Genomic DNA, 14950 nt, shown 5'->3' on the forward strand with positions numbered 1-14950 from the left:
AAATATAAGTCTTGATTTAACGACTTTAGATTGTTAGAGCTATAACAACCATAAAACTAATAAAAACTTTTTTTGACTTTATTTAATTATTTTTATCTTCAATTTTAATCACCTTCTTTAAAAATAGATCATTTGATAGTCGTAGGGACTTCTTCTTGGATTTCTGTTCACCGCCCTAAAAGTATAAATGAATAATAAAAAGAATATATATAAAGTTTATTAAAAAATAAAAAAAAAACGAATCAAAGTATTTTGTAACCTGACTTTCAGAAGGAAACAAATTTTTATCAGTTATCTTCTTAACTCTCTAAATATAAATTGTACGTCATACATGTTTGCATACATAAACACACTTAGACATAAATGTTAAATTCAAGACTTAGATAACAATATGATATATAAAGTTTTTTTCATTTAGACATCTGGGGCGGGTTTAAGCAAGTTATTATATACAAACATTTCTTTGAAATATATATTTGTTTTGTATTTTCTTTTTAAATTGTTAATAAAAGCAAAAAAAAAATTTTTTTTTTTAAATTTCTGACAATCATCACAATTTACAAATAAGCAATGGCAATGGTTATGGAGAAAAAATAAATACTTCTACATATTTTAACAAGAAACTTTTTTTATCAAAACAGGTTAATAAAACAGAAAACTTAAATATTCTGATGTGCACTTCCCAATTTTCTGAAAAAGAAAAAAGTATTGATTTCAGTATAGAAAATGACATTTTAGGACCTTTAACTTTTACTGACAATATTGGGTATTATATAAACTTAGCGTCATATAGTTTAGTTAAAAAAAAATTATTTGCCTAAATCTGATTTTATTTAACTTTTTTAAACACATGTTAAAAAAGACATAGAACAAAAACGATACTTCAATAATCAATAAAAAAAACGATAATCATCCTCGAAATAATCGATAATCATCCTACAAAATTTATGAAATTTTAGCATATTCATTAATAAAATCTGGGTTATTCTGTAAATTTTGTGTACTTTTGCTTGTTAATAATGCAGTAGGGTTGATAAACACTGACCCCTTAAAAAATTAATCACTATACCATTAAATAAATTTGCTAAACTATTAGGAAAATACAGCAATTTAGAATCCGACCAAAATAATTTATATATAGTTTTTGGTCCCTTTATAAGCTGCCTGAAAATGAATTGAATGTGGCTAGCTCATCTGTTATTAATGAAAAGATTTTTGAGGATTTCGAATAAAACCTGCAATAAGATATTAGAAAATCATCTTAAAAAAACTCATGCTAAAGCTGCCTATTAAAAGTAATTTTATTCAAAAAATAATAATAATAGAATAATAAAACTATAAATAATGAAATATTAAAAAGAAAAAATAGAATGCTGCAAAATAGAAATTATTTATCAAACATTAACAGGCATTAAATATAATAAGTTTTATATTCAGCATTATATATAACAAAACTACAGATGAACCACTTTCATGTAGATATGTACCCATGATCTAATTTATTACCAATGTTCTAATTTATCGATTTCTAAATCATCTAGTGTCTCTAGAGGCTATTAGAGTCTGTATTATTAAAGAAGCTGTAAAAAAATTTTAATTTCAGCCAAAAGAAATCATCTTCTCAGAAAAGTGTTTAGTTAAGAAAAACAAGAGTCTATGTGAAACAAAGCGGACTGAGAGACACAATAGTGTTTTAATATTTAAGAATTCTCTACAATAAATCATTAAATCTCTGAAGCCTATAACCGAATGGCAAGAAAATGATTCATCAGTGAAATATTATTCTTTTTTAAATTTATTAACTTGTTTTTTAAATCTTCACTTCCAACTAGGCTGCAAGCAACCACTAATAGAGTTGGAAGACCCTGGAAGAGAAAAAATGAAGGTTATAAAGCAAGATAACGATTAACAGACGACTTGAAAGATTGTGAATTATATGAATCAGAAAAACAAGATGAAGACAGCTAATTCCAAAGAACAGATGTTCGAGGAAAAAAAATAGACAAATAAAAATTTTTGAAACAGTCACAGTAAAAGGATGAGACTTAATTGAATGACAAGTAACACGGAAATTAATTTTAGTAGATGGAACAAGAGAGGCTAGCTCTTTACAGCTGCGTCCATTATAGTATTTATAGAAAAGAGAAAGAGAAGCAATATTACGACAATGTGACAATGATTGAAGGTTGGCTGCAAGAGCAGGTTTAACTATGTTTATAATGCATTTTTGCACTTTGTTCACAAGAAAAAAGGCTTAATTTGAAGATCCGCTCCAAATATGGCGAAAAAATTTCATACCAAGATGAGATATTTATAGTGATAAAGATTAGAATCCAGAGTAAGAATCAGAGTACGTCGTGCGTATGATCAAGAGATGCAACTTTAGCAGATGCTAATTTTGCAATGGATTTGATATATGATTTCCAAGAAAGATTGGAAGTAAGAGTTAATCCTAGAAGACAAAGGGTAGATATTACACCTATCGAGTACATAACCGTTCATAAATAAAGATCTAGATTATTGCGATTTTAATCTGAATTGAAGTTTACCAATCACTGAGACCCCCATGCTGTAGCAGAAGTGATATCCTTTTCAAGCTCAAATACCCCTCAATGCAATCAGAGAGTGTTGGCTTTTGATTGAGACAAGTTAAATGGTAGTATCATCAGCAAACAATGCCACCTTAGATGTGAGAATTTCTAGGAGATCAATAATGTAAATTAAAAAAAGTATAGGGCCAAAGATAGATCCTTGAGGAACCCCTGAAGTTATAGGAAATGAAAAAGAGTGCTGTCTATTGAGGACAACTTTTATACTACGATTGATAAGAAAGGATTCAACCATCTTAAATATTACCCGATACACTGTAAGAAGAGAGAAAATGGAGAAACCCAGCATGCCAAACGTTATCGTAGACTTTAGAAATGTTGAGAAAAATAGCCCTAACCCTTCCACATCTATCTAGTGCACGATAAAACCTATTGGTCATTATGGTTGATATATCAGCAGTGGAACGAGAAAACCAAATATAAATTGATGATCAGAAAGATTCAGTTCAGCTTTGTCTATAGGTGAGGTAACAAAATCTGAACCGTGCAAGAAATGGAATAACAGATTTTCCTTTATTATAGATACTGTTAAAGATTCTCCAGAAGTCACAAGAGCCTAATTTTTGAGATGAAATAAAAGATTTCGTGACCTGAGAATAGCGGGCTTTGGCATAAGACAAAACCTTTTTTACAATGGTTTCTAGCATTAGTAAACAGACGTCTGTTTTTTAGAAAATTGTTTTGTTAATAGATATGAAAGTAATGGTTATGATTGGAAATTGCAGCAGCACAATGAGTGGATAAGAGTGAGGCTTGACTTGGAATAGTCGAGAGGGAATAAAAGATTCCATGTCAGCCTGAATCCAAGTTACATAAGAAGAACATTTGTCAGTAGTTTGTCAGTATTTGTCAGTACATGAAGAAAATCACGGAAAAGTCCCATGATGAAGAAGAATGAGATAATAGATTTAGAGAGATCAAACCGTGATCAGAAGCACCTAAGGGTGAATGTGGAGAAACCAAGCACTCACTAGGATCAGAAACAAGACAAAACTCAAGTATAGAAGGTAAATGATTTGTATTGTCTGGAAAGCAAGTTAGAAAGTTGACTATTTGTGTTAGAGATTGAGGAAAACAAAAGTGGTGGGTCTTAACACCTGCAGAGTCACCGACACTAGAACCAAGTCATTCAGTGTGATGAGCATTTAAGTCACCAACAACAACGATATTGGCTGAAGGATAAATAAAAAGGGCTTGGTCAATTCAATCTGAAATAACATCGAAAAGAGGACAGTCTTAAAATGAAGGAGAGCAATATAGAACAAAGAGAAACGTGATAGAGTGAAGTGGTGCTAAACAAAAACACGTAAAAAAATAGTTTGAGGATTCAAACCTAGTTTTCCGACAAACGGGCAAATTCTTACAAATGGTAATGCCCAGGCCAAACATGTTGTTGGAGCCTTTAAAAAATAAAGGAAGACCACTAAAGAATTACAGATTAAGAATTAAAGAAAGATCACTAACCACCAACACTAAGATCACAAGATAAAACAGTTGAACTTTAATTAGTCTCACAAAGGGCAAGTAGGCCTGATGAACTTTGCAGACCACAAATATAAGTTACTTTGAAGACCATGAATAACAACATGTTATTTCAAAAATAAGTATATTACAATACAATAACTTCAAAGACCACAAATAAAAGTTACCTTGAAGACCACGAATAACTACATGTCAGTTTATAATATCATTATTTATACTTTCAGATTTACTTTTTGTAATATTATCTGCAAGTAAACTAAATATAAACAGATAAGTAAACTAAATATAAACACATAATATTCAAAATGACACACATTTTGCAGAAGATTGCTTTAAGGATATTATAAATAATATGAATAATAGGTGAACTGTTACATAAAGTTTAAAACAATATTTAATGAAAGTAAACGACTTATGAATAACTTATATATGTGGAACTAAAGTTACATTATATTGCAAAGCATTAAACACACAGACCAAATATAAATACTTTATGTATAGAAAAATACTTAAAAATATATGATTTATTTGCATAGAAAAAATAATTTATTTTTGATTTTATGAATTGCAAAATGGACCAGCATTAAAAATAAAGGTAAAAATAAATTCTATTATTAATTTTTTAAGTTTATTTGAGATTGGTTACGATCGCAAGAGTCAACATAGATTCAATGGTTTAGCTTCAATTCATGTTCATTAAGACAAAGTGTTAACAGATAACATTATTGAACGGTTTTTGAAAAGTTAAAAAAAGAAATTTGGAATTAATATTGCAATGCATATGCATTTTTAGACAAATAACTCATTTTTGTAAATACTTTTACTATTTTAAAGATGATTTCCAATAACAAGCAATTTAACTTTTTAAAACATGTCGTTATTGTGAAACAAAGGTATACAAAAAAAAAAAAATTACAAAAAATTTAAGAGTGAAACCATATTATATAAGCTATATTATGTGAATTAAAATGCTTTATTTAAAATACAGATGTTTAAATTCATGAACTTCAATTAACCAATACCCATCCCCTCCAACTTTCTGAATGATAAAACCTGTCCTTGCATTGATATTAGTATCTGCAACTACTAATGTCTTTTGTCTTCAAATACTGTTTATGTCTTTTATTTTTTTGCATAATAAGAACCATTTAATTCTTTTTACTTATTTAATACTTTTTCGCTTTCATCTATAGAATTTATCTATAGAATTAAAATAACTCAATAAATACAAAATATAAATTATTATTAAATAACAAATTTTTTGATATTTAATAATAATTTATATTTTGTATTTATTATTTTTACCTTTATATCAGAGACCTGCTTAATAGCGAATACTTTTGAAATTTATAATTGTATCGAGCTGGTTCATTTGGTAATTTTTTTTATCTATCTTTTTTTTATGTCAATTTGCGGTAGTGATGTAGTGATGGAGTGCTCGCTTCATAAGCGAGAGGTTCCGAGTTTGATCCCCACCACGTCTCTGGTAGTACCGCACTCAACTTGTTTCTCCGTGCAGCAGCCTTGTTTGTCAAGGTTTGTGTTTCAGAGTTATAGAGTTGAGAGAAAATTATAACCACAATTAAGTAGCCTCCTCATACGAGTGGCGTTGTGGGCCTTAGGGAGGTGAATTAACAAAAAACAAAAAAAAATTTAGTATTAGTTAAAATTGAATAACTCCAAAATATTTATGAAACTGTCTCAATCAAGTTTTTAGATTATATCTGGACTATTAGTTAGTTAAAATTTTTTAGTTAGTTAAACTTTTTTCTATAGTTTTCAATTTAAACTTGACTATTTTTAAAACTTTTAAGAAACAAGTTGTAAACCTGTATTTCCAAAACCCAATAAGTAAATAGTCATTTGTGAATTAATGTTAAATAAAATACTTTTAAACTAATCTTGCTATAGAGTAACATACAAAAGGTGTGTTGGTACAAAAGGTGTGTTGGTACAAAAGGTGTGTTGGTACAAAAGGTGTGTTGGTAAATTACAAGCACAAACTGAATTGAAAAAAAAGAATTTTTTAACAAGCAAACCATGTGCATTGACAATAATTAATTTCCAATTGATTCACCATATATAATGTGATTTTGCACTTTGCCTAAATGAGTAAAGAACTCATTAGTACCCCAAAGATAATAATGATTGCATATACTTTTAATATATATATTTTTTTATTTTATTTTATTACAATTTTTCAATTAATTTTTATTGTTTAATAGAAAAAAATTCATAAATGATATTTAGTTATGATATTTATTAAATGATTTAAAAAAAATTTTTAATTTAATCATTAGCCAACGGTTTCGAAAAGAAAAATTAAATTCTTCAGCAACAAAGTAATATATATTTATGCAAGTGAAAATTTGTGACTTATTTTATGGTATTCATATCACAAGAATACGTTTTTAATTAAATATTTAAATTGTTTAATAATTTTAATTAATATTTTATTGATAGTCCACGCCTTGTTGTTAAATAAAAACTTCATGGCAGATTTCGCTTTGTGGTAAAGAGCAACATTTTGCATAAAAATGACATTGTTTCTAGGATGCCTTTATCATTGATAACAACCTTCCCTAAAGGATTTTCTTATACATGCTTTATTATCTTAGCTATATATTGATTTATTGCTCTAGAACAGATTTCAGATGTTTAATACATTGTGTCACACACTCTGGAAAACACTGTATGGTGGAACATGTTATTTTGCAACATTGTGACCTAAAACTAAGAAACACAAACTTTTTCTACAAATTTTTGTGGGTAGTTCATATCTTTGAGATATACTTAAACTTGTGTCAACCACTTTCGAGATACATTGCTTCAGTTAACAACATGCAACAGCAAAAAATTCTACTTTTCAAACCATCAGTTACATAATCTTACTTATTATTAACAGAAGGCTCTATCTGCTATTACTTATTACTAACAGAAGGCTCTGTCTTTTAAGTATTTGAATCAATATTATTAAGTCATTTAGTTACATACCGAACTATATAGATCATAGACTAATCTATATCATAGACTAATCTAGATCATAGACTAATCTAAATCATAGACTAATCTATATCATAGACTAATCTAGATCATAGACTAATCTAGATTATAGACTTATCTAGATCATAGACTAATCTAGATCATAGACTAATCTAGATCATAGACTAATCTAGATCATAGACTAATCTAGATCATAGACTAATCTAGATCATAGACTAATCTAGATCATAGACTAATCATAGAGATTTTTGCAGCTCAATAAAACTATCAATATTCATTTAAGCATTCTTAGCCATGTTTGAAAAATATATCTTCTTTTTTAAACATTTTTCAAAACAATCTCAAAATAAAATACTATATTTGCAGTAACAACACCAAGCAACATTGACAACAAATATATAAACAACACCAAGCAACAGCGACAACAAATATATAAACAAAACCAAGCAACTTTGATGACAAATATAAAAACAACACCTAGAAATATTGACAACAAATATGTAAAGACCACCAAGTAATATTTACAACAAATGTAAAAACAACACCAAGAAATATTGACAACAAATAAAAAAACCACCTAGCAATACTAATAACAAATATATAAACAACACTAATCTACATTGAAAACAAATTTAATAACAACAGCAAGCAACATTGACAACAAATATGTAAACAAAACCAAGCAATATTGACGACAAATGTAAAAATAAAACCTAGCAACATTGGCAACATATATTTTGCAGCTTTAATGTAGTATATTTACATGGGTGAGTTTATTGAGCACGTAAAGAGAATCAAAATATTGGTTCATAATTTAATTACTACTTCTGTAAATCATGCTTATTTAATAGACTTTGTATAAAAATTGCAACTATATCACTTCTCTTTGCAAAAACTTCATCTAATGAAGGAAAAAGTTAACAGTTTGTTTAAGGGTATTAAAATATGTGATAATGACAGGTTTTTTTTATATACTTTTAATTCATACACTTCATTAAACTAATATTTTATATTTACTATGTAAAGTTTTATTATTTACAAATTATAATTACTTCTTGTTGTCTCAAATTATATACCTTTTTTAAATACTTTTTCTTTTCCTTGTCAAAGAGAGCATTTGATATTAGAAGGGAATTGTCATTTTTGGTTATCTGCTTATTCTAAAGTACATTCATTAAATCTAATTACTGTTTAAAAAATAAAGCTTATTTTTAATTTTATTTAACTTTGTTGTTAACTATGAATATTAAAAATGTTCAACAAAAAAAAAAACATAATTTAGTATTTAGACATACAGTCACTGCAAACAAACTTGAAACCTGAGAAACTAATGCTACAGCAACATTTTTTCTTGTTCTCTTTTTTTTTGTAAAGAGAGCATCCGAAATTAAAAATGGATTCTTTTGCTTTGTTTGCTCACTATCCTAAAAAAAGATTAAATGCCATGGTTAAGAAATACTTATTGTACTGTTATACTTATTACATATTAACAACTACTTATTGTAGTATTAACAGTATTAACAAATACTTATTGTACTGGTTTAATTTTATTTACAAATCTTTTTAGTACTGTCACTATTGTGTTTTTGTCTTGTTATTACAACTTATTATAAAATAATCTTAATTATAACAGTATTTTTATAAGAATTCTTAACTAAAGTAAAAACAGATTTTTTTAAAAATTGTTATTACTCTTTCAACTCTATAGCTTTAAAACAAAAACCTTTAATCAATAAATCTGAAAGTATTTTACCAGAGACCTGGGGAGATCAAATATGTTACTTCTTGCACTCAACAATTAAACCATTAATATGATAGCAAATTTTTTTTGTGTATTGTGTGTTCCACTTATAAAATCTATGAAGATGATTTACAAGCTCTCCCCTCCCCTCAAATAAATATATGTATTAAGCTACTTTAAAAGTAAGCGCTTTTAGTTTTTAACTTTCTGATCTTAACCCTGATATATTAAACTCCAGCAATTGATGCCAACTCCTGATCCAATCATATCTATTATAAATAGATTTAACAATACATTTTCTTTTTCAACCAAATTCTATTTTCTACAATAGAACAAATTCTTTACAACATAGCTTTATTCATTCTGAAAGCAGTTAAACACTTATAAAACCTAAACTTAACTTAAACTACCTCAAACTTCATGCCATTATTAGTTCGAAAGTAAATAATTCAGTTTAAAATGAGCAATTCAAATATTCTTTGTTATTCATTGTCTTTTTGCGATAGACCTCTTTACAGTTCCGATAATATCGCACACACATATTTAGTCTTTATGCGCAGAATCGCATGAAAGAATGTAAATACACAGATATATTATAAAAACATTCTTGAAAGAAACAGTTGTTTACATAAGATTTCTTTTTTTTCATAAAAAAACACATCAATTTTGCTTTATTTAAGTTTATTTTAACTATTTTTAGTTTAAATTTATATTATTTATATATTCATAATCTTAATATGTTTGTGTTATAGAGTATATATGAAAGAAATAAAAGCTCTTAAGGAGTGTGAAAATGCACAATGATAGTTGTGTGTGTGTGTGTGTATATATATATATATATATATATATATATATATATATATATATATATATATATATATATATATATATATATATATATATATATATATATATATGTATATATATATATATATATACAACTCGTAGATGTTGTCCAAAAGTTTTTTTCATATTTTGTTGACAAAAAGTAAAAAATAAAATGCAAGACCGATATTATTTTTTTTTATTAATTGAGAGACTGCCTGCTCCAACCAAACCCTCAGTCGATGTAGCAACATCTTGCGGGTCAGGCTAAAAGATAGTAGTTGTAGCAGCACTCCCTTGCGGGTCAAGATATTTGTCAGTCGATGTAGCAGCACTCCCTTGCGAGTCAGGCTATTTGTCAGTCGATGTAGCAGCACTCCCTTGCAAGTCAGGCTATAAGATAGTCGATGTAGCAACACTCAGCGCATGATTTACAGTAAAAAAAAATAAAAATAAAAACATTTTATTAAAAAGATTAAAAATAAAAACATTTTATTAAAAAAAATAAAAATAAAAACATTGTTTATATTGTTAAAAACATTCAGAATGTTTTTAAAACATTCTGGTCAATTAAATTTGCGTTTTTGTGGTTTTTTTTAAAAACGATTTATTTGTAATTAAATTAATGGTTTTTACTTTTGTCCAACACGCAAATGTTGGACGAAAGTCAAAAGTAATTAAAAGTGACGTATGTGTTGGCGTAAGAATCACTTTTTTCCTTCCGCTCTTCCCAAAGACAACAAACTATAAATCTATATATATATATATATATATATATATATATATATATATATATATATATATATATATATATATATATATATATATATATATATATATATATATATTATGCATATATATTAAGCCTGACTTGCAAGGGATATATATATATCCCTTGCAAGTCAGGCTATAAGATAGTCGATGTAGCAACACTCCGCGCATGATTTACAGTAAAAAAAAATAAAAACATTTTATTAAAAAGATTAAAAATAAAAACATTTTATTAAAAAAAATAAAAATAAAAACATTGTTTATATTGTTAAAAACATTCAGAATGTTTTTAAAACATTCTGGTCAATTAAATTTGCGTTTTTGTGGTTTTTTTTAAAAACGATTTATTTGTAATTAAATTAATGGTTTTTACTTTTGTCCAACACGCAAATGTTGGACGAAAGTCAAAAGTAATTAAAAGTGACGTATGTGTTGGCGTAAGAATCACTTTTTTCCTCCCGCTCTTCCCACACACAAAAAACTATATATATATATATATATATATATATATATATATATATATATATATATATATATATATACATATATATATGTATATATATATATATATATATATATATATATATATATATATATATATATATATTTATATATATATATAATATATATACATATATATGTGTGTATATTAGGGTGTTGACTTTTAATACTTTTTATGAAATTTTTGAAACACTATAGCATTAGTGTATGAGTATTTATGTATACTATTTGAATATATCTGTTATTTGATTTAATTTTAACAAAAAGTCACCCACCACAGCAATCATACATTAATGTTAAGCTATTTAAAAAGATCATATGTTATATTAGGTGGATGAGTATCTATGTATACTATTTGAATATATCTGTTATTTTATTTAATTTTTAAAAAAAGCCACCCACCACAGCAATCATACATTAATATTAAGCTATTTGAAAAGATCATATGTTATATTAGGTGGGTATATTATATATATATATATATAAAATAAATCACAACACAGAATAAATACACACTAAAAATCATCTCTGAAAACATTAACAAATAATAATAAATCATAATATATTTGTAATATTATCATTCATGCAAATCAAAGATAATTAAATTTCATTTTGAAAACATATATTTTTCAAATATTTGTCTTTTTTGATATAATGGAATAATTTCAGTAACATTTTATTTTTTAGAATGTCATATAAGGGTCATTCTCCTGAAAAGTAACATTTTCAATAGTTAATTTTATAAAAATTAAATATTAAATTTTTTAAACCAATTTTTTTGTGGTTATAGCTTTGAGTATATTTAATCATTTGAAAGTATCCACACAACTCTTTAAATGTCAGTTTACTAAAAAAAAATTAAAAACTTATGCGTAACCCACAGACGTGACAACTTTACCACAGACGTAACGTTAAGAGTAATATCACTTATACTGTAACAGCTATAAGTGTTATTCAAGTAACTTTCAAAAATAATAATCAATTTCTTTTTTGAAACCTTATTTAACTGTTATTTAATTTTGTAAAAATTTCAAAATTAAATAACAGTTAAATAAGGTTTTTGATGAACAACTTATTTCAATATTTTATGAAAATACAAGACTTGCTGAAAAACTAAATATTAATTTTCAAACATTCTTGATGGCTAAGTACCTAAAACATTAGGCAATGCAAAAGTTTGCAATATTCAATATGAGCCAATTTAAATTTATACATTAAAAGGATACAAGGATGAAGATCTGTCAAAGATTCAGTAAAGATTAGTACTTCTCCAATACTATAGTGATTGCATTTTGTACCATTGTCACATTCAGTGCATGTCAGGCTTTTCATATACAACGTTTCTTTTTTAGTGGAACTCCAAAACACCTCATGAACTTGTAAAGTCCCCTTGAAAGTTGTTAGGTTTTTGGGTACACATTTCTCATAGAGATTGAAATCTGTTTTTTTAATAGTATAGATGGTTAAACTTGGACAATTTTCTTTTATTTCTTCAACCAAACAATTAATATCAAGAATATCTTTCCCTTGTCCTATTATTCTTTCTGCCGTTCTTTTGATACATCCCCTATTCCATCAGGGGCACCTTTTCCGTTCCCCTTTTTCTGTGAAATGCCATCTCATTGTTTTAGCTCCAAACTCTTTTCGAAAAAAAGTACCTTGCAAATAGAACAAGGCCTTGTTTTGGTACTGTTGAGAAGTATTATTGCTAAGAAAATGAACTGTTTCAATGATAGGCAGCTTTTCTTTCAAGTCATTAATAACAGGCTTTAAATGTGCACAGATCCCAAAAAGTCGTGTTGCCTGTTATCTAAAAATGTACAGTAAGATTTGGCCTTTATTTTGTTTTCAGAAATACTGTAATTGTACGCCACAACTGTATGGATTGACACTTGGTTTCTTGATCCACCAAAATGGAGCGATTGAATTTCTTTTGAGTATTTGCAATTGTAATTTTCTGAAAAATCACAATGAATCAAAATATCCCTAGGCCCCAAGTTATTTTTTATTTCTGATGTAGCTTTGTACTGGTGTTTTATATTGCATACATGCCTCATAAACTTTTCTAACATGTTATTAATAAAATGTAAAAACAGGTGTTTTTTAGTTAATGTTAACTCTTCTTTTACAGTTTTGAAACATGTCTTCATTTTACCTTTTACCAAAACTTCAACTCTTTTTTTAGATCATTGGGGAAAAGTTGCTTGTTCATTCTCAAATTTTTTACAAACTATCTTTTTGTTTAAACAGCATACTCCACATTTTCTTTCTAGGCACAATTCTCGCCATCACATGTTATACTTTTTAGCAAGTCAGTGGGATATTTATATGCCAACATCTTAAAAGTATACAACTTTTCAAGAACCAAAGCAAAATTCTCATGGTCAATACAAAGACAACTTGTTTACGGAAGTCTGGTTGAACTACCCAAAAGGGTCTCATTTTACAAAATGTGCTATAAGATGTTGAATTGAACTTGTTTGTTTGTTTAAAGTCATTATACAAATTTAACATTTGTATCATTCAATAGTCTTTTCTGCTTTTTCAGTTTGTTTCTTGTTATTGTTTCTTTTTTCCCAGCAGTAAGCCTACTAGAACTATCTTTTTCTAAAAAGTTTTGTACTTCCATCTTAAGTTTTCGTTGTTTCAGTATATTTGAGAGTTGATGTGTATGGTATGGATTGCGTGGTATGATAAATCTAGAAGTAAGATTGTTAAGGCTTCTTTGAAGTCTGTACTTCTTTATTATCTTACCACTTAATACCCTGGCAAAAACCTTTTTTTTGTTAATACATCTCTCAGTAGAAAAATTTGATTGTATTTGTGTCTTTAACACTTCGCTACAAAGCAAGCTTTTCTTTACTTCCTTTGAGCATTTTGTACCACTAGTCATTTCTTTAACCACCTTTCGAGGAGTATTATCTTTTGCAGACTGCAGTCTGTAGAATTTTTGTTTGTATTTATCACCTCTTTGCTTTAACAATTTGTTTTTTTCTTTTAATTTTTGGATTTTTTTCTAAACTTATCTCTATACTTTCTACGAATTTTTATCCTGCTGCTATTTCTGGAACTAGATTCTTGACTGGGACCAGGAAGTACATTGAAGTCTAGTTCATTGTCAATAGGAATATTTACAATTGGACTTTTAGGTGGTGTTGACAAATATTCAATTAGTTGTTGTCTTTTCTTTTTCATTTCTCGACTTCTTTTGGTCCTTTCCTTCCAACCTTTTCTTACTGATTATTTATCCCTTTCTGAAAGTTCATGAATTTTCTTCCGTGTTGCTTTTTTTCTTTCTCTGTCTTTTTGTTTTTGTTCTTCATACTTTTCTGGGTTTTCAGCTTTTATCTTTTCCCTCGCCTTTCTCATACTTAGTTTTCTCAATTCTCTAGTTTTTTCTATCTTTCCCATCTTTGTAATCTATCAGACTTGAAACATTTATTTTTTCTCTAATAATTAATTGGCTAAATGAGCAAAGTTTTAAAATTTTAAAAATAGTATAAATAGACATTAAAAAATCCACATACAAGTAAAATTGTTATTTGTTGTCACGTCCATTCTACTGGTGTCACGTCTGTTGCTTCCTGTATCCCACAGATGTGACATCCACAGATGTGACAGATTAAAGGAAAAAGTCTAAAAGGGGTGCTATTTTTTGAGGCTAGGACTCTGTTCCCCTTGGAGTAAACATTTCCAGGTAATAGCTAGTAATTAAAATTATTGTTTATAAAAAAATAAATTTGTATACTCTATAAATGTTTACCACAGATGTGACACACTCACACTAACAAATTCAACTTTTAAAGCTTCGACGCTTATTAACACAAAACAATTCCACCAAACCTTCCTTCAATTTTACTCATTAATAAAAATGTCTGGTATTTCAGCTAGGACAGCAACAGAGAGCACTACTGCTTCATCCTACAGCTTTTTTTTGATGTTAATAACTCTATCTACAGACAAGACACTTGAGCTGGTGACACGAGCTTCACATAAAAGTTACTTTGAAAATATGTTT

The 14950-nt window shown here is 27.5% G+C and overlaps 1 protein-coding gene across 2 annotated transcripts in view; it reads right to left on the reverse strand.

Annotated features, from left to right (window-relative positions):
• Positions 1–14950, reverse strand: part of LOC136090268 (uncharacterized) — a 68804-nt gene that overhangs the window by 3502 nt on the left and 50352 nt on the right. For both annotated transcript variants that reach the window (XM_065816532.1, XM_065816531.1), the window contains 4 exons: positions 8414–8518; positions 8171–8254; positions 260–307; positions 113–175 (listed from right to left, as the gene is read on the reverse strand). In XM_065816532.1, coding sequence (XP_065672604.1) covers positions 113–175; positions 260–307; positions 8171–8254; positions 8414–8518 — 300 coding nt within the window. The remainder of the gene's footprint in view (positions 1–112; positions 176–259; positions 308–8170; positions 8255–8413; positions 8519–14950) is intronic.

Source organism: Hydra vulgaris, chromosome 13, assembly GCF_038396675.1.
Source record: "Hydra vulgaris chromosome 13, alternate assembly HydraT2T_AEP".
Lineage (NCBI taxonomy): Eukaryota > Metazoa > Cnidaria > Hydrozoa > Anthoathecata > Hydridae > Hydra > Hydra vulgaris.